Here is a 24576-nt window from a genome sequence, read left to right as displayed (position 1 = left end):
TTTGCTTTTGGAGTGCCTGGATCTCTAAAGCATTTTGGGTCAATAAAATAGAGGTAATATTCAACATAAAGACTAAAAACCATTTCCAGAAGCATTCTTTAACACAATTCAGTGAGCTACATACCGAACTTAGGGGAACTATAGTGCTAGTGCTGATCTGATGCCAGTACCACCATCTGTATTGATGCTATCAGTATTTAGATCCAACTGCCTAACTGACCAAAAACACTTGCAAGAGTGGCTTAAAAACTGGTTGTACTACATACTTGGAACACTGAAGCTATCTGGCAACAGAACTCTCTGCAGGACCGGGCACCGGATACGCTACCTCTGCTGGACCATAAATCGGGCTTAGCATGTACAATTTAACTCAACTCAACTGAAATGTATTTATAAAGTGCATTTAAAAACAACTCACTATGATAAAGGTGCTGTTCAGAAGACAGAATCGATAACAGTAAACAAAAGAATAGATCAGATAAAAGCTAATTTTAAGTCTAGTTTAAAAAAAAGAAAACTCAATAGAGGGAGCAAGTTAGACTGTGAGGACGGTGACAGAGAATTCACGTCTCCTCTGAGTATAAATCTAGAGTGGGGCACAGTCAAAAGACTCCGATCAGCTGACTTGGAAGCCAAGTAGGGGTGTAAGACATTAGAGATGTAAGAAGGAGCAACACCAAACAGGAGGATCCACTTTAATTCTAAGCCTCACTGGCAACCAATGAGGAGAAGCTAAAAGATGTAATATGATCTCCTTTTCAGGTGCCTGTGAGAAACCTAGCAGCAGCATTTGGTTGGTGGTTGGTTATTACAGTTGTGCGTCTCAGGCCGTGATGGATGCTAGTGAAATATTGGCTGTTGTGTCAGGTCTCCTGGTTGGGTTTTTACACTGTCTAAACAGAGATAGCTGAGTATTCAGCAACCAGATGCACCAGCCACATATTCAGTATTAGGATGAGTGTAAACCATTGTTCTAAGTCAGCTGATCACTTAAACCAGTGGTCCCCAACCCCCGGGCCAAAGACCCATTTCGTACCAGGCTGTGAGAGTTGAAGCTCGGGTGTGAAATTTATGGTTTTCAGGGGTTTTTTTTTAAATCGCTTTATCATTAACTCAGTTTCCCTGTGTCTTTTCCCGTGTGTTATGAATAAATCATCTTTTTTTTTGGTACTTGTTGGTATTTTGTTGTACTTATCCGTGACACCTTAAAGGCTGGTCAGACATAAACCGGCCCGTGGCACAAAAAAGGTTGGGGACTGCAGACTTAAACCATCCAGAGGCACTATTTAATCTTTACTTGTGGTTTAGTTTGAATCTCTTTCTATTTGGGACGTGCCCAATAATGCACTGCCGCATGGCCCATGCCAAAAGGTGTCCCAGTAACAAAGATGTCACCAAAACAAATGATCGCCAAACCAGTTCCAACACCAGTGATAAACATTTCACTGTAAACTAAGCTGTAATAATTTGCAAAAGGTCAACAATGTAGATTTGACTGACATATTTAAGACAATATTATTTTATTTGCTACCACATAAATATTGTTCCAATGGTTTATGCATGTCCAATTCATTAAACATGGCCAAAGGTTAAAAAAATCAGGTCAACTATGTACAAGCAACCCTTATGAGTCAAACAGTTTTTCTACTGTTGGCTCTGTGTGATGTCAATAAGAGCACACAGCTGTTGTTGTCATGTTATTTTTCCATAATCTGGATCGAGGAATGTGCCCTTGCAGGAAATTTACTGTAAACACATGTAATTTATTAAAAGTGACATATAATGAAACATAGGGGACATGTCGGTCTGCATGATCGGCACTGGATGCAGTGCATGACTGAGTGGAAGATGGGGGTGCTGAATGTGCAAACTAACAGATAGCAAAGTGGAAATAATTTAATGGACTGAGTACATGGACTAGCTTGCCCACAGACTATACCAGACCACTATATGAGCTGACTACCAATTGTCTGCTGTACTGGACCAGAACAGCCCAATAAACAAACCACACCAGCCATAGGGAGGACACTCATTCAGATCATGCGACATCAAGTGTAGTTAGAGTGGAAGTAGCTAATGTGTGCCCCTCAGCTAACTCAGAGACTACACATGTTGCGTATATGGTGCTAACTGTACACATGAATCACAAATGAAAGTACCATAATGGAAAATGCAGTGAGCCAATCTGTGAATAATTTATTTGTACGTTTGTTGACTTTACTCAGAGCATCTCATCTGCATATTGATAGCAGCTGGAAAACTAAAATATGAATTTCCAAGTAGTCCAGCTTGTGCTGATAATAACAATATATGACATGCATAAGCCTGTAATTGAAGGAAATGGAAACCTAAAGGCGGTCTGAGGTTCAAAGGGTTAATCTGGGCTATAAGGTTTTATGAAAGGGACTCAACCACAAGGCCGCATTCCTGTTGCTCTTTAGAAATTGTGCTTAAATTTGTTTTTCAGCCCTGAAATTTTCATGTGGCTAAGTCCTGTGGGAAACAAAGAATGAAAAAGCACAAAATTTCAACTCACACATGTGGACTCATATAATTTAGAATATTTGAGGGTCTTTACCTAGGCAAATGTTCTTTTATTAATGGATTTTCATTAGTATTCTTTCAAATTAGCTGTAGTAAATTTATTGCGCTTAAAAGCTTATGCTGAGAGGAATCATGTGGAAATATTTTTCACATTTGATTGATTTCATATGGGATGAGCCTTGGTCATCTTCACTGACTGCCCGGTCTGCTTTTTTTGTAAACTCACTCCTAGACAGTTTATGTTCCTTCCTTTGCTCATCTGAGCTCTGAGCTTTGTGTCTAAAATGAGTTAATAATGGGGAACCCTTGAAGAAAGCTACATTCAGCTGTAAATGTAAGAAATCCAAATTCTCAGAGTCCACGATCAAGTGCAGTTGTGTGTTTTTATTCTGCTTGTTTAATACTATACACTGTGTTCATCTTTTTCTTTAGTTACATGCTCAGAGTAACATTTTAAAGCAATCAGCCTTAGCTGTATATGGTTCAGTATACCTGACATGCAGTAACTTACCTAACCTTCAATTTTTTTCTCTTCTTTCAGAAAAATGTTGGAGCCATCAACAGAAAAAGGAGCCTCAGTGCTAAATCTCAGACGAGCAGCCAGGGTCTAGTTCAGCTCCAGATGTGTTGAATTAAATCCTCCTGCTGCATCCCAGAATGCCTCAGAGACTGCGCTAGCTCATAAATCAACACGATCTATATCTAGAACAGACACGACACAGACACAGCTTGTTTTGCTACCTTTTTTTTAGCACCTATATCTCCGCTTTTACACAGTGACTCAGCAAACATGCCAGAAAACATCTATTCTTTAAAGTGTTGTGAAAAACAGGGGGGGTTATGTGGTAGGGTGTTAGGAACTTCCTCATGTGATCACTTTGTTCCAGCTAAAGAATTTGCTGACACGCTATGTACAGGCATTACTACAAAATTCAAATAAGCTAAACATAGGCGATTATCACAGTTGAATATTAATAAAATTCAAAATCTTTTAACATAGGGAGTAAAGGAAAGGCTCTGGCTATAACAGCAGTGGATGGGGGTATAATTTCCATGTAAATTTGCCATGTGGTACAAATCTTAAACTGACATACCTCACGTCTCCCAGCTTTAGTTTTTTTACGCAACTTTCCGGGAAGCTTCTCTTTTTTTTCTTTCTTGGATCTCTCTTTCTGAGCTACATGTGGTTAAAAAACATGTCTATAAACTATATATGTGAATAAGTTACCCTTATATAGCACTTGAAACGATGTTAAGGCATGTCATTAAAAGTTTGTGAATTTTATCCTGGCTATGTGGGATTCTATTTTGACTTTTGAAAACAAAAAAGACTTGTAGCAGTCTCGCACTTTCCAGACAGTAAGGGAGAGACGTGTACAGAGGTAAAAAAAAAAGAAAAAAGAAAATAGAGTATAATATTTGAGCTTCACAGCAGCTCAACAATGTTTCTGAGCAAAAAGGTGTAAACAGAACACATTTTATAATGACATTACCCTGCTAATTTGATATAGATAACCATAACCATAACTGCTCTTGCTCTTGACGAAGGCGGTCGCACCTTTCTCCTCTCCTCCTCTCCCTTAGCTTCCCTGCTTAGCCTCTTATGTCCTTGTCTAGTCTCATGTTTTTTGTATTACTTTTCCCTGGAACACTCTCTCACAGTCTGTTCTCTAAAACCTAAAAGAGGAATTATGGATTTGATCAACTGGTCCCTAAATACAATTGACACCCCTTTCTCAACGAGAAGTTTGTGCTTGGGTGAGCCTGAGTGCTGAAGATATCTACCTATTCGGAACCATGGTAACAGGGTTCTTGCTAATCGGAGCTGGCTTGGCCCTTACTTATCGAAGAATTAAGAAAGCGGAACTGGCTGTTCAAACCCCCACAAGGCTGCCCGCTGGGATTGAAACGATGGGAAGAGGCGTGAGTTTCTCAAAATGGGCTCATTGAGTGCAGCACGGATAAGCTCTTGGAGAGGCTACGGTTGCTGTGAATACTCAGAATAAGACCTCTGAGCGCAATGTGGATTACATCTCGGAAGGGCTCGCTCGGAATAACATCTCTGAGCGCAAATTGGATGACATCTTGGGGAGGATCACTGTGGTCGTGAGTTCTCCGAATCTGCTCTTTGAGCACAAGAATGACAGCATCACAGAGCGCAAGTTTGATAACATCATGGAGAAGCTCACGGCTCTCCAACTGGAGATTGAGAGACCAGTGTTGGACTGTTAGAACTGCTTTGAAATTCATATGAGCTGTTCGCACTAAAGTAAAAAGCACCATCACTTCATGCAGATACCCTTTCGGCGCCAGCTGCGGTCGCAAAGGCTGGAGCTGAACAAAAACACCCTGATAACGACTGTGTTGAGTCTGTTCCTTCCCATTTCATGCAAGGCCACCTGGGTTGGCTGGAAGACTGTTTACTTAGCTTAGCAGGGCGAAGGACACTGTCTCAGCTGAACTCTGGACACGCACACACATACATATACACTGATATGCACACACTAATCCCCCTTCCCTTTCCAAACGCCTTCGATGCTTGTTCCCTCCTGGGAACACGGCGGGTCTGAGCCCGCGCTGGGATGGTAGCGCTGGGCAGGATGGCTGCTGTGTTTGCTTCGGATTACTCCTTACCCCCCACCCGACCCTGTGGCTTGTCACGTGTTCCATAATGTTGTGCTGTGGACATTTATGTGCTTTTTTGTGTAGAGGAGTTTTTTTGTTTCCTGTTCTCATGCTGTCCTCCCAGGAGCCCAGCATGAGTAGAGGTCTCTTTTTTTCCTCTTGTACTTTCCCATTGTAGTGTATATTTCAGTGTTTGTTTTCTGTAACGCTACCGATCTCCGACCTGTATCCCCATGTGATGTCTGTGTTGTGTGTGTAAGGTCGGGGGGGGGGGGGGGGGGGTGTCCTATTTCACTGCAGGGCAATCTGCACGGGGCGAATAAAGCCTTGATTGATTGATTGATTGATTAACCAGTGAGGCCGGCGGGACAAAATCTCATTTCACACACATAATAACTCCAGTCAAAAGTAGTCAAATTTTACATTGCTGAAATGGTGATTAATGGCCAGAAACTGTCAGTCAAATGTATTTGTGTCAAAACATTAGTGATGCAAAAATGCATCTTAAGCACCTTAATCAAATAAAGAATGTAAAGATCACATCTGCATAAAAAATAAAATGCATACATCTGTTACATACGATCTGTTGCTTATTTATATGGACTTTGGCAAACATAACGCTGTAAATTATTAGCTTTGTAGTTGCTAGATACTTCACACTTATTTAACACTTAGCTCGCTGTCTGTACCTATCATTTGGTTTTGGGCACATTAGCACAGGTTTTTATATGTGAATCACCTGTTGTTAGTAAAACCAGAAAATGAAGACAGCAATGATTTTGAACCAAAACAGTTGATCTAAGTTCTATAAATCAGTACTGTTGTGTAACCATTGTACAGAAATGTGCACAACAAAGTATGAGACAAATATAGGGCACTGGCTATTTTTGGATGTATGTGGTTTTGTGCATTTGTTCAGAGCCAGACATGTTTGACTGAGTTTTCAAGCTCTGTCCAATATATACAGAATATTTCTGTTAATATGCAACACTTTGTCCTTTTTAAGTATGAGATATATTTGACAGGGTTAACTGTAGCCTAGGAGGAAGACCAGGTTATATATTAATTGGTAGTTTGATTCCTGGGGCGCTTCAGTATTCTTGGGCACATTGTCCATTTAAATATGATTACTTATACACTCTTGTAAATCTAACTCATGCTTAATTGTTCTATTATGCTCTATCTATTAGAAGTAGTTATCTTGCTGTATTCTGACATTGTAGTAGTAATTTACTACAGTAACATTTAATTAATTAATTAATTTACTCAAGTCAGCAAGCCTAGGTTTGGTAAAGCCAATCACTTACAGCTAATATTAGATGGCATAAGCAAACCTTAGCTAGAGACTATATCAATCTTATAACTAAACAACAACTATAGATATTGATAGCGTCAACACTTTTTACTCTTTACTCTTAAAAGCACTTAAAAATAAATGCACACATGCAGTCAGAAATAATTTCATTTAGTCATTCTCAAATAATGTGGCCCAAATCTGAAATATTTACTGTATCATGTGACTGAACGTCTCTCAGCAAAAACATCAGGAAAGAAATATTAAAAAAATCTAATGAAACACTTATTGGCTGTTTAAACAGTAAAAACAAGTCGTGTTTGTTTGTTTTTTTATTGTAAATGTTTTACATTGTAGAACAAAATCAAAAAATAACATTTTTAGCTTTTTGTTGAAGGTATGTACAGAACACATCTCAAAATGACTTCAGTGTTTCATAACACATGGACAATTTTATTTCCAACTCAGGTGTAATTTCAATTTGTTTTATTTTCAATGTTAAACCAAGTGCATGTAAATAAACTGTTGCTGACATGCATTTTTTTGACTTCTTACAAAGAATGCATCATGAAACATGTAATAAGTCTATTGTATGTGTTGTGTACAGACCTCACAAACACTAAGTTAACTAATTTTAAAACAATATATTTGAATTATCATGTTATGTACACTTTCTTTACAGTTTTAAAAATCTTTCACAATCACAGAAATCACTAGAAGAATATTTCAATTCTCTTTTAGATGAATATAAAGTATGTACATACATTCACAGGATCTCGTACGACACCCTTTCAGAAAAGTGTTTCTTCTAATTGCATGGAAGGAATGGCTGACTGAGTTTACATACTTCCTTTATATAGCGTCACTGGTGGCAAACCAAAGACTAAAAAGGGTTTGACAATCACTGCAGGTTTCAGCAAATCATCAATTTCTAAAACCACAAAAGTCTTTCTTAAAACCGTATTTTAAATCTGTTTCAAATCTGTAAATTTTGTCAAATAATTCTCAACTTTATGGCACAGAAATTTCTTCTGAGCTCCTCCTATGATATTTGGTTTAATTGAAAGGAAATTCAGAATAAGAGATTAAAGCAATCTACTCAGTTAAGTGAGATATGGAAAAAAAAGCGTAACAGTCACTGCTTCCTTACAGTACAATACCTCTTTTAGAACAATTGATATGTTCAAGACCAGCAATAGTGTTTCTTGAACGCTTTTGAAAATGGTATATATTCTGAAAGATGTGCTGTAAATTCATGTTTGGGCACAACCAAAGTAAGAAAACTCATGAAGATTTCCCTTTAGATGTGGCATTTGATGTTGCAATGACACTAATTTTCCACTCTCAATGGAAAGTTAACTGAGCTCTTTTAGTTTTAATCTGTGGAGAAAAGTGGGACAATATCTATTTGATGCCTCTTTAAGCAAAATCCAAAATATTTCATACATTAATTAATTAACAATTTATTCTCTTACAAATTAAGTCTTCAGTGATAAAGCACTGATTTTTAAAATGCAATACGTACTTGGGTATTTTTCCTCTGTTGCAGTTGGTCACTATTAGCTAATACAAGTTAGCTAACACTAGCTGATGTTAGCTAACATTTTATAATGCTAGTTACTGTTTTGTAATTGTACATCATTTACGCTATGCACTATGATAAACGATAGAAGGTATTTATAATTTTCATATGTACTGTGATCCTGTCATTGCAACATGTGACAACATTGGCCAGTTCTTTAGCAAAAACAACATAGCTTATCTTTAATCTTTTTACTTTGGTGTCCTTGGTGCTAGCCTTAATAACTGGCTACCAAATAGACAAACTCAATTTGACAGGTAACGATTTCATTTAATTTTAGATGTTCAAAAAATCTGGGGCAAGACAAAAGATTCACATTGATGCCAGCAGATTTACCATCTTGTATCATATGACAGCAGTGACATAAAGTAAAGAAAGTCACATTAAGTAATAACTGATATGGTATAACAAAATCATTAAACAGAAGTTGTGACATTTCATGAGCTGAACAAAGACAGAGTTTTAAAGCTTGGCTTTAGGGTCAACAGCTTTGATCCAATAAAGGCTGTTAAATTTACAATTATTACGATAAGTAATTTTTTGACAAGATGAATCAAAAAGAGTCAGACCGCAGTAAGATAACACAAAATTCTCAGAATTCTCAGTATGGGCAGACAACCAAAAATGTCATGTGTATCAGTGCAAATTACATGATATTTGTTGGTGAGCAGTAATTCAACATCAACTTGAGCTTTGTTCTTGTGTTTGAGGTCGTAACAGACTCTAAGGCAACAAAGAGACTTATTCAAAGCTAATGGAATGTTGGTGTATATTTTTATCTACTGAGAAAGAATTAAACCAAGACCTTAATAGTCCCCATTACTTCCTAATAGTATGCCCAGTAAGCTCTTGTTGCCGTGCAACAAATGAAATTCAAGCCATTAAGCAGTAAGTTTTTGCTAGTATTACTTTTCAAAACATTTGGCTCCAGGAAGAGTATAAAAAGTGGAGGTTTTAAACAGGGATGCATGTGACTAGTCAACTAGATGTTTAAATCCTACTGCTATTGCTAGTCAGCACCAGAAATACTAGTCAGTTACACAGACTGGTACACCTGGTAGCAAGATGGAAAGTAAGCAGATTACCACTAACCAGCTTGGTTCAGCAGTATTTTGACGCAGAAAATGAATGGTTGTATGTCACCTGTGCTAGCATGCAAGCTAATGGCAAACTAATCATTGTATCTGTGTGCAACATTACATACAGCTCAAAGTTCCACACATGTCAGAGACATTTAAAATGCAATCTGATCACGGAGGAACGCGATTGAAAGTTTCACATAGCTCTTAGATACAGCTAATGTTTAACCTCGTCCATTAAGTTTTCATTGTTTTCTACCTTTTAGACAAGTCAGCTAACTTGATTCTTGTTTAAACAACTAGCAAATTAGTCGCTATAGCATCCCTAGTTTTAAATAGTAGCCAACCCACCAGTGTTATACCTTTTATTGATATAAGGCTTTTGATTGAACATAGCAATAACACACACCCCAACATGTAAAAAATAGCAGATCTTTCTCCAAATTAGGTTAGCTAAAATATCTGAGAATAAAGTTGTAATATACAAGAAGCTTATTCCACCTATGAGGGTGCTTTGTCAAGTAACAGTTTTCTGTTTTAGTTCGTTACAGTCTTTTCCTCGTCACCCAATAAATTATCACAGTACCATGAGTGTACGTCACGCACACGTATTTGAACATAAACACACTTGGGCAAAAAGGAGTCTGGCGCAAACTCCTTTAAAGGGCATCTGGACTATCACCCCACCACCCTCCTCTGTCTTTCCTCACATTCCCTCCCCTTCCCTCATATCTGTCAGGCTGCCAGAGCAGGGTCAGAGGGGTCCATTTGCAGAGCGTCCTGTCCTGCTGCTTCGTGGAAAGCGGTGGACTTTGAGGTGTTTCGACAGGTGATCACTGCGAGCAAACTTCTTCTCACAGACTATACACTGGTATGGTTTCACTCCTGAGTGGGAGCGGCGGTGTCGGGATAGCTCATCCGATCGAGAAAATCTGTTGGAAGGAAACCCAGCATGTGGTTAACAAATTAACCAAATTTTACTGTAAATTAAAAACATTTGGCTATAATAATCCCCCATTATTGCTTCCAAATGTTCTATTTTATTATTACTATCAGTAATGTGATCTGTTTGTACACAGCTATTGTTATATATATATATATTAAAAACAAACTAAAAACAAACTGATGTAGTCATGCTTTAAGCTGCCAAATAATATAAAAGCCATGCCAGCCTTTTTTATTTCAGGGTAATCTGATAGGTGTGAGTATTGCCCTGCGACTTGAAGTTAAGGAGCCATCCCATATTTAGCTTAACACATGAGCACTGTAAATCCAAACCCAGTCTATTCCTGGCCTGCTCTGCTGTGGTTTCTATTGGCTTCGGCCAGCTTGGGTATCAAGCCAGTGAAGGGTTAAGTGGATGACAGAGCAGTGCCTTTATACCTTGATTTGGTTCCGTATATATTAGTAAAGCTGTTAAGATCTGAACAATCTGCAACACAGATTGATTTTCTAGCACATTTCCAGGAGCAGAGGCAGGCTGTAGACATGAAGGTGATAATTCAGAGATGTAAAGATGTCACTCACAGTTATTTCAAACCATTTCCACTGTAGACATGTATTACACAACTGGCCTATTCATCATTTTAATAGGCCAATCATAAAAAGAAGGTACATGACAGAACTTACAAAGCTAAGCAGTGGCATCTGAGACAGCAAGAATCTTAAAACAAATCAAGACGACTCATGTTGTTGATATGGAGCTCTTTCTCTATTGCAAGTCCTACATAATCTCATATAATACTCCAGAAAGTACAGATAATCAGTCCCCAGTGTAACAAAAGAGTCTGCAGCCATAATAGCTATTATGTGAGACACAATGAGCCAATATGCTCAAAGGTGGCAAAGCTAACATGTTTGTCGTGAGCAGGTACACCCTTACAGCTTTCAGAGGCTTTAAGATGGTAAGTAGGAGGCAGGTGCCAAGGTGACACAATAGCGAGAAATGTTTTAGCTAACCATGATCTTTAAAAAAGCAACTGTCGCTGCCAGTGAATCTAGAAAGTGTTGGCCATTTGTGGCCATTTTCCAAACAATCTGAATCCTACCACTCTAAAAAGAGAAAGACTGGTCACAAGTGAAAACATTCAGGACAGGTGCCAATCTTCCCAGGAATGGACTTCCCAGCAAATTTACTGCAAGGTCAGATCATCCAGTGCTCAGAGTACCTGCAAAAAGCCTAAAAGCTACAGCTCAGACTTTACAGGCCTTGGTTAGCATGTTTAATGTTAAACTTCATGACACTACAATTGGAAAGGTTGCCAGGAGAAAGCCTTTTCTCTATAAAGCTGCATTTGAGTAAACCACAAGACTTTTGAAACAATCTCCTTTGCACAGATGAAACCACAGTGGAGATGTCAGGCCATAATGCACAGCACCGTGTCTGGAAAAAAAATGCAAAAAATGCAACCAAACAACTAGAAAAACAACATTTCAGCAGACACAGCTCATACCAACTGCCGAGCCGGGGGTTTGGACTTCTAGTATTCTAGAGTCAAATGTAAGGCCATCAGTCTGACAGCTAAAGTGTGGCCTAAACTGGATCATGGATCAGGACAATGATCCTTTTGTTGTAAAGGAAAAGAATCAAGGTGCTACAATGGCCCAGTCCTGTGTGGATCTCAACATGACTGACATGCTGACCTTAAGAGAGCTGTGCATGAACGAACGCCTGCAAACCTCAATGAACTGAAGCAACGAAGAGTCAGACCAGATTCCCCCACAGTAACAATAATAATGATGAAGTCACACATTATCATACATTGCTGTTAAATGTGTTTGTGCACACTAGTGAATACTGGGGTGTACTTTCTTTTTTGTGACTGTATTCAGTAAAACCGCACCATATAACTATTTGCTTTATGCTCTGTTGGGAGCAGCACATCGGACTGACACTAAAAGTTATGACATTCACCACTTATTGTCTAACCATATTACAAAGGACCTTTAGGTAAAACAAAACGCAGTTACTGATATCAAGTTGCAAAGCTCTCCAAATGTGTGAAAAACACTTTTTGTTGCAGGCTGTTTGAAAAGTTAACTGAGCAACAGAAAAGAGGCAAATGAAAGTTGTTTTTCTAGCTCTCTTACACAAACACAATGTTTACTACAGTATATACTACAGCTAGGGATGATTTGCTCATCTCTTTGTAGCCCTGAATGCAGTTATAAAATGTCATTTTGTAAAACTAACAAGCTCATCTGTTTGTTACACATCTACAGTTGAGTTGTAGTTTGGATAACGAGCCAATGGAAACTTCTATGACAGGTTTCTTTTCATTTGACACCCCCATGTACCTCTTTACATTTCACACAGTCATTCAGTTTTGTTAACAGACAGTTATGGCTTATTGGAGCCTTGAATAACATTAATTTTGTGATAGACTGTCTACTGAAGTCTTTTGCCTTTGTGTTGAAGGGATTAGTGGGATTTTCTTTTAACCTAGTTCTCCGTACCTCAAGAATATGTCAAGTAAACAGAAATAAATACTGATCCATGTCTTTACGTTCTCTTCTTTATGCGACTACACTCTTGGTAATTGCTGGATGATGTGAATGCAAGCATTAAACCCTAAAGCATTACTATATCAGCTACAAGCTTGGGCACGGTAGAACCCATACATGTGTACTCTATGACTAAATTTGGGCTGAGCCTATAAGAACTATAACATAATGTACTGTACCCAGAAAGATCTTTCAAGAGAACATTCATGCAGGAGTTATGCAATTACATAACCTCACTCTCCTCACATGTATGTTCTTTGGCATAACGCCTGTTCTCTTTTGTCACCCCACCTTCTCTCTCTCGCCACCTCATGCCCATTCTTGCTATAGTTCTTTGTCTACAATTTTAGCAATGCCACTTTTTCTCACCTTACATGTCACAGATTGTGGACAGAGAGAGAGTGTGTCCTCAAGCTCAGTGAGTTCAGCAAGTTCATAAGTGCTACAGGTTGGGATTAGGGGCAATTTTCTTGATTACGTGAGTTTGTGCTTTTCACTGAGGATTGTGGCTTTTGCGCCTCAAGTCCTTGGGGCAGCTTGGCGTGGAGCTGCACAACACATAGTATACATAACAGCGTGGGCCCTGTGGGAAACACACGCAGGTCTTGTTCTAACTTGTCCCTGAACTTAGATCTTCTGCCAAAGCAGCATTCAAAGAAAACAGCCTAAAAGGTGTGGCGGTAACAAACAGTAACACAGATGCTGGCATATATATATAGGTATAGATATGCCTACCACATGTTAACCAACACAAAGGCCAAGAAACTCTTCTGAAGGATTTTTGCAAAATAGTCTTTTTATCTAATCTTTTTATCTAGCTGAACAGCAGCAGCTTTCCATCCACGGTGGTCCCCGCCAGATCAACAACCCTTCGTGAGTGATAGATCATAAACTAAGCACCCTCTCTTCCTTTCCCTTTGTCTCTCTTTTGAGCTCTAAGTGTCCAAATCTGAGGCTAAGTTTGACTGTGACAGCCCCGTCACCACCCAACATTGTTTTGTTGTAATGATGAATGCATCAGCTGACAAAGACAACAAGCCACAGCCCTGATGACAGATGCCGAGCACGCACACGCTGGAGTGTTTTTACAGCAAACTTTGGGTTCCAGCTCAGATTCTCAACAGAATCCTCACATGAGAGCCTCAGTGCAGGCCGGAGATGAAAATGCTCCATGTTTGTGTGCGTGTATGGGTGTGTGTGCGTGTGTTGCTTGTATGTATGTGCTAATTTAAGTGTTTACATGTGACCAGATGGTCACAAGAGGGGAAAAAAATTCCAAAAAGCTTTAAAAAGGAAAACCGTTTTGGCAAAGGAAGGAATATAATGTTGACTGAGTTATATGTGGAAATCCAGCCAATGAAATACCTCTCCTGTCTACTTCAGAGGAGCCAACACATGGATCTACTCTAAGGTTACAGAGGGTACAGGGAGCATTTCCTGACTCAGAGGAAGAGGAGTGTGGAAGAGGTAACTTTATAATATAGTAAATTGCTGCTGCTGTCATGTAAAGACGATGGAGATGAAGTTTTGAAAGAGCATTTAGGATCACTTAAAGAAACATGTAGTTCTCAGTGTTTGCATTTCCTGACAACACAGATTAAATCCAGTCATAAATGAAAGCGAGTGCACCATTAAACCTGACCAATCGAAAAACATGGTTAATCTTGCCACACTGTCAAAACACACTCATAATCCAAACAAAAAGATCTAAAGTTTAAATAAGAATCAGCAGAGTTTTCTCCACCACATAACAAGCTCATTAATTTCCCTGAAATGAGAACTCCATCTAATACCTAGCTGGTTTCTGAGCTGTAGCACCTGCATCTCTCTCCTCTTCGGTGGACCTCACTGCCACTAGCATAGTCGTGGTGAGTGCTTAGCTTGTATGTCCTACTTTAACATGCACTCAGCTGCTCCTTAGCACCTGATCACACTCACTGAATCAACAGTATGATTGGAAACATTCCTGAGATTTTCTTTTTAGTCACAAGGAGCAGAAATGTGAAGAAATTTTAACAGCATCACATTGATTATTGTAAAGAGTAACTAAATAACCAATTACTTGAACTACAAAACTAACATGTTGGTATCCCCAGTTTCAAGTGATCTGCAAACTGATTACATGCATTACGTCCATATGTCTGCCACTGATAACAATAACACAGCAATGCAGCAAAACAAAGCTCCGATACAAATTCATTTTGGGCTTCAGATCAGAAGTTAGCTTAGCTTAGCATTAAAATTTGAAAAGGAGGGCAGAGCTAGCCAAGAGCGCCTTTTCAAGCTCACTTATAAAAAGTGTTTTTGATCTCATCTCTTTGGTCTGAGGAAAAAGCAGAAACCTAACATCCACAAGCTGTAACTGTTGCTTTCCAGTGAGTTCTCGGGTCCAGTGACCTCATCAAGTTTCCCCTGGATGCCTTAAAACTTCCCTATAAAGCCAGGACATGAGAGTCGTATCACTCATCTCATCTGTCCTTCATCAGCAAGCTTGATGGAATGATAAAGGTTACCAAAGGACAAGTGCCTATAGCACTTTATTTCTCATGGAAAACATGGAAAAAGTATGTCTTAGACTCCAAAAAAAGAGATCATTACATACATAACAAGTGACAGATCACAATAACTTGATATAGAAATACCTGGATGTATGTCCATCCATAATGTTGTTAAAAAATGTCTGACATGTTTTTTTAATGGCTATAGTTGTAGCACAGTCTCCTCACAGTGTGTGCTGATTGCAGGTGTAACTTTGCACTGGACAACTGCTGAGCTGGACCACCATATCCAACATATCACTCCATGACAAAAACACATTAACCTTTTCACTCTAACTTTAACCTAAATTTAAATCTACCCTTTACTTCAAATCCTTAGCACAGTTATTTCAACGTTACCAATGCTTGGCCTAATGTAGGCTGGCCTTTGTCCATATGTACAAAAACACACACACAAACAGACAGGGACATGTCTATAAGGCTCTATATGCACACTCTTGGGCAACAACTGAAATAAATGACCACTGCACCAATGATCAAAGAGTTCAAGTAAGGATTTCTTATTCAAATCTAGTCCATGATTTAAACATGGAAAAGCTACTCAGTTTGCAGCAAATTAGACTTTTACCTTGTATCCTACACTGATAACTTTAAACTTGATTCTGTACTAAAGCTCTGCTGTGAGAACAGGAGTAAAGTGGTTGCAGACAGTGAGCAAACAAATGGAATAACTAACAGGGGACAAAGTCTGCATGCAGACCGCTTCAAAAGGCACTCTATCTAATCTGCAATTTTACCATGGTAGAAAAACACACAGATAGCCGGGATACAACCAACATGTAGAAAAGAACAAATTGTAACCTTCTAAAAAAGCCTTGAGTGCAGCTTCCCTGACGATGACCCATTCCTCCGTTCACTCCCATCCATAAACTAATCAAACAGAGGTTCCTGAATCCTCTCTCTGTGCATTTAACATACATTTATACCCTTGTTAAAGTTTTCACTCTCTTGTAAAATGATATCTTTGGTTCTTTCAGATGACGTGGGGACATCAAAGATGCCTCAAAGACAGATAAAGGATGTGGAACAATTTGCTCTTCCTCCAAGAAGCAAAAAAAACCCTTCTAGCATATTTCAGAAGTCAAAAAGGACAATAAGACAGCTTAATGCTGCTGCACTCGATGGATTACATTTCCTAGAGTATCACTTCTTATCAGTATTAACCTGACAATAGAGTATTATTCATTACATGACACATTAATGTGTAGCACTGTAGTACCTCATTAAAGTCTGTACACAGTATTCAAGTATCCTATAGAGTGGAAGTTGATAATCCTGGTTATTGTAATCTCTGTTGTGTAGATACGGATATATATGCAACATTAAACCTGTTAGTATCCACCATGTAACCACATGCTAAATAGGAAATTTTACAAATGAACTTTAATACATTCATTTTGACATTACATGATTTCTTTTCCATTTGGGTGATCCAAATAGATGAAAATTCTTTAAAAGGGGGGGACCATGACCTAACTCACTCCCTACTCTTAACCTTAGGTGGGTTGCTGGTTGCCTGGTGGATGTTATAAGAGGCTAAAGCAATTGAATGTGTGTCATGTGAAGCTGGCTTGCTTTTGACTTAATTTGAAGTCATACCAGCTTTACTATAAAAACATTTGGTCCCACTCACCTCCATCCACAGCCAGGCCACGTGCAGGCAAATGGCTTCTCCCCCGTATGCCTCCTCAGATGGGCTTTAAGGTGGCTGCTCTTGGAGTACATCTTATTACAGCCAGGAAAAGAGCACTTGTGCATCTTAATAAGGTCTGCGACTGCATTCTTCTGGTACCTCTGACCTCCAGAAAGCACCCCTGTAGCCAAACTGCCACCTAACCCACCTTCCACAAGCCCTGTCGGTTTAGCTGCGATGGGCACCGGCGCGATCCGGACAAATTTGGACGAAGTGGTGATCCCAGCTTTGCTTGAGCTCGCGACGTTAGCTGAAGAGAGCAGCTGAGGCACTAAGGCAAAAGTCTGCCCCTGAATGTTAACCAGGAGCTGAGCTATTTTGATGTCAGTTGGGGCCAGGGTTTGTTGGGACTGGGATTTCTCAGGATTCTGTGTGTCAGATTCTGAAATGGCACTGGAGTTTGGTTCCTGTTTGATCTGTATAGGCTGGATTTGTAGGATGACAGGCACAGGAGAAGCAGAGCTGGAACTTTCGGATGAGGAAGGCAGTGATCCAGAGTCCTCCTGTTTGATCCCTTCTGCATGGCTGGTAGCAGAGCTAGTTACACAGCTAGCATCTACCGATGATGATGAGCTGTCCATGTCTGATGCACATGGTGCATGTTTGGTCTCTGTGTGGGAGGAGAGTGGAGAATGAGCCACAGGCACAGTTTGATCCGAGTTCTGCGACACTAGTTCTCCTGCTAATGTCCTTGAATTTTCTGCATCTACATCCTCTGACGTTGGGGACATCACCTCATCGCACCTTTCCTCTTCTTTTTCCACTGCCACAACCATGTTTTCCTCTAGGAACTCCTCAATCTCCTCTAGAGTGGGCTGAAACAGGAATGCCGCAGGATCCTGCAACTCATCGAGGAAGACTGGGAACTCATAAGAATCCTCTTTGGCCTGCTGCTGCAGAACACTCAGCTGTTGCTCCCAAGCCAGCCCCATAGGTAAAATGGGAACAATAGGAGAAGAAGATGTGGAGGAAGGTGGAGAGGACAGGCAGAGAGAGGATGTGTTGCTGCTGTTGCTGGTGTTAGAACTTAATGAGGTGGTGTGGGAGGCCTGAGACAGCAGGAGGTCTAGCAGGCTGTCTTGACTCTCTCCTCCCGAGGAGCTGCAGCTCCCACTGCTCCTGCTGCTCCTGCTTTTGTAGCTGGAGCCGAGGACATGTCGTGACACCGGGGACGAGGACTCGGGACTGGAGCAGAGGGATGAACGAGGGCTGGAGGAGTCACTGAGGTCGTCCTCAGAGAGCCGAGGAGAGGAGGAGAGAGTCACTCCTTGGTACGGGTGATGGTGGTGGTAGGTACATGCGTCAGTCACCATGATGCCACCATTAGTGTGGCAATAGAGGCAGCTATAGTCAGACTTTGGGGAGCCGGTGTAATACAGGAAGGTCTCCTCACCAAATGGTAAGTGATCAACCATTCCTGTGCGAATGAATGGCAGCTGGCTTTGCTTCACTCTGCTCTGAAGATCGGGCTGTTGTGAACGTTCAAGCGTGTTTCTTGTTCCTACAAAACACAAATGATTCAGTTTATTAGGTATGAAATTGAAAGAGATTCTCCAAAATCCTCATCTAGTGGCAGCTGCTCGGACTGTGTTCAATTTTAATGAAATGGAACTTTTAACAGGCTTGTGTTCCTGGGTGATGGTTAATCCTAAAAAGGTCCAGCGTGACACAAACACAGCAATGCTGTCTATGAGTCTGTTTGAAACTCAAACTCAGGTTAATTTTTTAACGAGAAAAAATAAAAAATAAGTAAACCAGCACTAACAGACTGAGAATGATCTCCTATTCTTTGTGGTTTCTACCTGCTGCCTGTTCAAGAGGTTTGCAGCTGATGGCACTTCAAAAGGAAAGTCAATCATGTGTGAAGGAAGTGGAATTTAAAGACTGTGCATGTGTGCGGGAGCGTGGATGCTGCAGCTGCTGGTTCAGACTTCAAGTTGACCATGTGGAGTTTGGGTTTCCGGTTTCTTCTAACATTAAAGCCATATGGTCATTAAACGTGTTTTTCTACCTGTGGTCCTTTGCAGAGCTTTTGTCTCAAAGAGGACACCAATTGAAATTTTGTATCAATAAGATTTTCAATACGGCAGATATTCGACATTAAATCAGAATCAGAATACTTTATTGATCCCTAGGGGAAATTATTTTGGTTACAGTGCTCCAGTATAAACATTAACAAGGCAGACAATGCACTAAGTAAGAAATAGACGCAATATATACAATATATACATGACTTATATACATATAAGTCACTTATTGATAAACAGCTGAATAAGAGGAAGAGCGTGTGCAAAAGGGTGTAGCTATAGTATACAGTGTGTTAAGTGGATGAGTTGTACAGGGAGATGGCCACGGGCAGGAATAAGTTCCTGTGTAATGTAAAGCTAGAGCCCAAAAGCTTTCTGCAGTTTTGGAGTCAATCAGTGCCAATGCAGGAAGAGTGAGGGATTTAGTGTCTATTTTTATGCCAGAAAAACAATGCACCACATCTACATTTACATGGATAAAAAAAACAACAACGCACTAGACACAAATCTTCTTACATGCAGTGAGTGGCTTATGATGATTAAACGCAACTATGAAATCCCCCTTTAAAACCTCAAAAGGCTGCATGAAAACGGGACTAGAGACAAAATGATAGTGCGCCCTCTTCTGTAAAAGAATAAAAAAAAATTAAAAAAAGTTTTCAAGTGCAGAGATCCTAAGAAAAAAAAATAAAGCAAAAAATGTTTTTGTTATGCAAACACACAGAGAGAGAGAGAGAGAGAGAGAGAGACAAACACACACACACACATGAATTTTTATCTAATGTATGATCTCAGGCTAGAATAAGGTAACATCATATGACATTGAGGGTCTGGTGTTCTGCAGCTGCTGCTTCTACGTGATACCTTATGGGAGGGGGGAGAAAAAGGGGTTTGGAAGAGAGTTCGGGATAGGTTTGGCCACGTCTAAACGATCTGCCCTGGAGTAACCCTGCAGCCATTAAACATCAAACAAGAATTTTGACAGCATGGTGCTCTCCTGCTCTTAACCACGCTGCGTGCTTAGTTAGGTGTGGAGGTTAATTCGGAATTCACGGCATGTTTAACGCTGCAGGCTGACAGCTTGTCCAATCACAGGCACGGGATTACTTCTTTTTTTGTAATACTGCGCCAATTCGCTAAATATTTCTACGTATCATCCGGTAACAGCTTTGCGTGCATGCATGTCTTTCATCAGAGCCACGCTTCACTGCACACCACACGGATAAACAGAAGACACACAGTCACATATAAACAGCAAATCGCCTACACACTCACCTGTATATGCAAGCAATCCGAACCCCGCTCCTTTAAAGCTGAGCGCTTCTCTCCTGGAAGTCCGTGCGTAATAGCGCGTAATGGCAATAGAACTCCACCGCACTGTCTTCGCACACTCTCTCTCTCTCATACAGCTCTCACAAGATCTCTCTCCCTCTCTCTCTCTAGAGTAGTCGTTGGTTCGTTTAACCGTCACGTGATCGAAGTTCGGCATGTTATACCAGTGAAATCAGGGCTCACGAAGGCTCGTCTGCTCGGCGCACGGTAATTGGCCTCCGATGACGGGAGGCCGGCCTTAGGGCTTGGCGTCAGTGGAAAGAAGGTGTGAGTAAAGGAAAGAGAGAACATGTGTGCCAATGAGGCTCGATCATAAAATCACTTTCATATCTTAGCAACTGCTCTTGAGGCTATTGAAGGCGCAAGTCATTTTCAACATTGCGTTGATGTGCTTCATTTGCATTTGGCAACTGGTAATATTTCCATTGCCCTTCCAGCGAGTGTGCCATGTGTGTTCACTGTAAACCTGCAACAAGAAGTGTCTATAATATTCTCAGTCAGTGCTGCATGTATTTTCTTTCCTGTATCACTTATGGTGTAGAAATAAATAGCTTTTACACGACATTACCATAGAGACTGTGTTTGAGGCTGACACATGATAAATCATACATTAGTATTAAAGCTGCTGAAAAGTAACAGCCCAATTTTCCTGAAGGGAAAAGCATCAGCAGCTGCTGCCTAGAAAGCAAGCTGAGATTTTCGCTTTTTACAGATGACCATGTCTGGATAAGTGGCCAAGTGATTGAGTGAATGAGGGAGCTATTGAGCAGGCAAGTGAGCGTGTTTACATGCTGCCTAATGACATCAGTAAGAGAAGTTTTGCTTTCACTCCAGCTGAGCAGACCTCATATAAACACCTCCGCAGGGCTGAAGGAACTTTACTGGCTACAGCCTAATTTGATTTGCCTGCGTAGGTTAGATTACCGTTCAGTGTTTGGATAAATGATCCACTTTCAGCCTGCTTGTAAACATTAGAAGTGTTTCAGTGTGTACTTGCATGCAGCACAGTCACTGGCTATTATGATGTATAAAAACACACACACAATGCCACACTGAGGAGGTTCGTTGTGTGCATGACTCCCGTTGAGCACTTCCAGTGCCACTGCTGAAACTGCTACTGACACTCGTGGCACTGTTTTTTTGTTCTAGTACAAAACTGTTATTGTTTAGTTAAATGTTGTAGTTTGTTTCCCAGGCACCAGGTGCAACATAACTGTTGAATTAGAGTTTGCCATGGAGCTAATTTACATATACAGTCTCAGTGCAGGAAATCGTTAGAAACAATACAGTGCAGTACAATTATTAAAGTTAGGCTGACATCATATAAATATCATATGTTTGTCATTTTACTAGAATATTTGTATTGTCTTACACCATTTATACTGTTAATCATTGTAAAATTCAATATAATTTCAGCAGCTATTTTAATGCTACTACAGTTACTAATATTTATTATTATTATTATTATTATTATTATTATTATTATTATTATCATTGTAGAGTTTTTACTGTTGTGATTTGGTGCGACATAAATACAACTGAATAGAACTGATCTGAACCATTATTACTGCTGCTGTTACTAGTGTGACAACTAGCACTGCTTTTAAGCTACTATGACTACTAATATTGGAACTAGTATAATTATGATTGCTACTACCTAAACTATACCTCGTACCATCAATAGACTGCTATTCTCATTACTAATATCATGGCTACAGAGGGTTGGTGAGATAGAAGAGGATGCTAGGAACAGGATGAGATGGAAGCAGATAGCCCGTATAAGAAGAAGGCTTTTATTGCTAATGTCATTACTAATTTTACAGCCTCCAGTAATGGTAGACAATGGTAAAGATGAGGTTGGAGTGATCAATTTAGATCATAAAGCCATAAAAAAAGTTGACTGAGATGATAGTGAGTGGTCAGCTTGTTTGCTGATAGACTTCTGTATAAATGCAGATTTATCAGAGAAGTTTTCCTCACTGGCCATAGAGAGGATAAAGGTTCAATACTCCTTGGCGATGCTAATGCTACACCTTTGTCTTTGCTGTATTTCTTCTGCTAACGCTGCTATTATTGCCTTTGTTACTTCAAATAGTACAGCAGCACAGGGCCCAATCAATGAATCAATCACCCAATCAATCTATTTATTTATAAGCAAACAACACAGGTTGACCAAAGTGCTGTACAAAGAGAAAAAGTAAATAATAAATAAACAAACACACAAATAGAAGATAAGACAAGAAGCTAAACAACTCCGTCACAATTAAAAGCTATAGCAAGTAAAGATGCATCTTCCGGCGGGTTTTAAAAATGCAGAGTGTTGGAGAGGTCCTCATTTGAAGAGGCAAACTGTTCTGAGGTTTAGGCGCAACAATTGCAAAGGCCCAGTCTCCTCTGTGTTTTAGTCTGCTTTTAGGAACAATCAGAAGAAAGTTATCAGCTGACCTTAGAGTTCTGTTTGGAGTATGTTTAGCTAAAAGATCAGAGAGGTAAGAGAGAGCTAATCCATTTAGAGACTTAAAAGCAAGCAATAAAATCTTAAAATCAATTCTAGAATGTACTGGAAGCCAATGTAAACGAGCCAACACCGGGGTAATATGGTTGTGTTTGCCTGTGCCTGTCAAGAGTCGGGCTGCAGCATTCTGAACAAGGTGATAACAAGAGAGCAGAGCCTGGCTGATACCTAAATACAGACTAATCTAGTAGTCAAGCCTGGTGTAATAAATGCATGAATTACTTTCCTGCAGCAGGCGACAAAACATTCTTACATTTTGCAAGTGCCCTGAGCTGGAAGAAGCTGCCATCAAAGAACACCCCCAGATTGGGACAACTGGGATTACTGTTCTTATGGCTGTTTTCACAAATACAACTACCGGTGCTGCTATTACTGCTTTTGCTTATACTTACTAATTCTACTACCAGGCTACATCTAGCAGCATGAAAGTTGTTGTAGTGTTTTTACTGCTGCAACTACTGATGCTGCTGTTATAACTGCTACTACAATTATTGTCACAACAACACCAAAGCAGTGAAGTGTAATTATAAATGATGTCATGAATGATTATTCAATTCCATTTAGCTGCTTCACTTTCACATTATTGACTTAATGGGACACTTGAGTGGAATCGGGCCTGTTATTAGTAGTTTTCTGAAACACGAGATTCTGTTCATTGAAAGGTATTCTGTTTCCTACCACTGCTGCTGGATACAGTAAATACCTAACGTGAGGTTGAGCGGGATTACAGTTTGAGTTTAAACATTCTTTCCCTGCTAATTGAATGGACCATGGCTCATTTACCAGAGTTTCAGCCTCTCTCAGTTGACACATACCTGAGTCAGAGAGAATTCCTGTAATGAAAGGAGAAAAAACAAGGAGATGAAGGACAAAGTCTGTACACTGCACCCTGTAAAGACTTCACTGTTTCCTCATGTAGATTACATCTTTGCTCATATCAATAGACAGCTTGTTAAAAATGTCAGGATGCCCTGGTATCTTCATGAGCTAGAAGTTACTGGAGTTTGTGACTAATTGCAGGTCCCAAGATATTTTTCAAGCAAAATTTTGCTGGAAATTGTACTGCGAGAACTGTAGTGCTGCTAGCATTTGAGGACATGCAGAGCTCAGAGCGGTTACTCACTGCAACAGTCACATGAAGCCTACAGAGGTTCTTTTCTTTGCCCCACATACTAATTGGTTTCGGCTGCTCCATTCAAACTCACAAACACCTACACATATGCATATTATGTAAGCCCCAGATGGACTTAATTAATCAAATTGATTTATTTCCTCTGGTAACGCTAGCAATCTGCCAAAACTGAAATGGGTAAAATGTGTGCTTCTTTGATCACAGGCAATACCCTCAAAAGAGCTGGCATTCTCGCCGAAGAACCACTGGCTGGGAGATAGATAAATACTTCCTTTGTATGACAAGTTTCTTGCATATGGAAGAACACAAAATAAAAATCATAAGTACTCACGTGTAAATGTAAACAGTTTGAGACTTTGGTCTTAGGTGGGTATCAGTTGGATCTTTGGTATGATTGCTAAATGCATATGTTAGATACAGTGTTTGTACCCTTTCTAAAGTGTTATCATGGGTTGGGTGCTCATGCTGTAACAGGATTTAGCATCACCAGCTGACCAGCAGACCCCTGGAGAGTTTAATCCTGCCATGTAAACAGTCCACTGTGTGATCTGAACAGGTTTATTTCCCTTCACACACACACACACACACACACACACACACACACACACACACACACACACACACACACACACACACACACACACACACACACACAATTAATTCAACTGTGACCTGTTTTGTTTTTGGAAAT

The 24576-nt window shown here is 39.9% G+C and overlaps 1 protein-coding gene across 2 annotated transcripts; it reads right to left on the bottom strand.

Annotated features, from left to right (window-relative positions):
• Positions 1–4229: 4229 nt before the first annotated feature.
• Positions 4230–20355, bottom strand: LOC146494944 (Krueppel-like factor 15). 2 transcript variants are annotated; one of them, XM_085147018.1, is made up of 4 exons: positions 20182–20305; positions 19423–19531; positions 16820–18380; positions 4230–10056 (listed from the first exon to the last, which is right to left on the bottom strand). In XM_085147018.1, the coding sequence occupies exons 3-4, from the start codon at positions 18292–18294 to the stop codon at positions 9879–9881; spliced, it is 1653 nt and encodes a 550-aa protein (XP_085003144.1). In that variant the 5' UTR covers positions 18295–18380; positions 19423–19531; positions 20182–20305; the 3' UTR covers positions 4230–9878. The 2 variants fall into 2 exon arrangements, with proteins under 2 accessions (XP_085003144.1, XP_085003143.1); XM_085147017.1 differs by lacking the exon at positions 19423–19531 and having other exon boundaries at positions 20182–20355.
• Between the last annotated feature and the right edge of the window lie 4221 nt (positions 20356–24576).

Source organism: Neolamprologus multifasciatus, chromosome 20 (assembly GCF_963576455.1).
Source record: "Neolamprologus multifasciatus chromosome 20, fNeoMul1.2, whole genome shotgun sequence".
Classification (NCBI taxonomy): domain Eukaryota; kingdom Metazoa; phylum Chordata; class Actinopteri; order Cichliformes; family Cichlidae; genus Neolamprologus; species Neolamprologus multifasciatus.
This window is presented reverse-complemented; position numbering and strand designations above follow the sequence as displayed.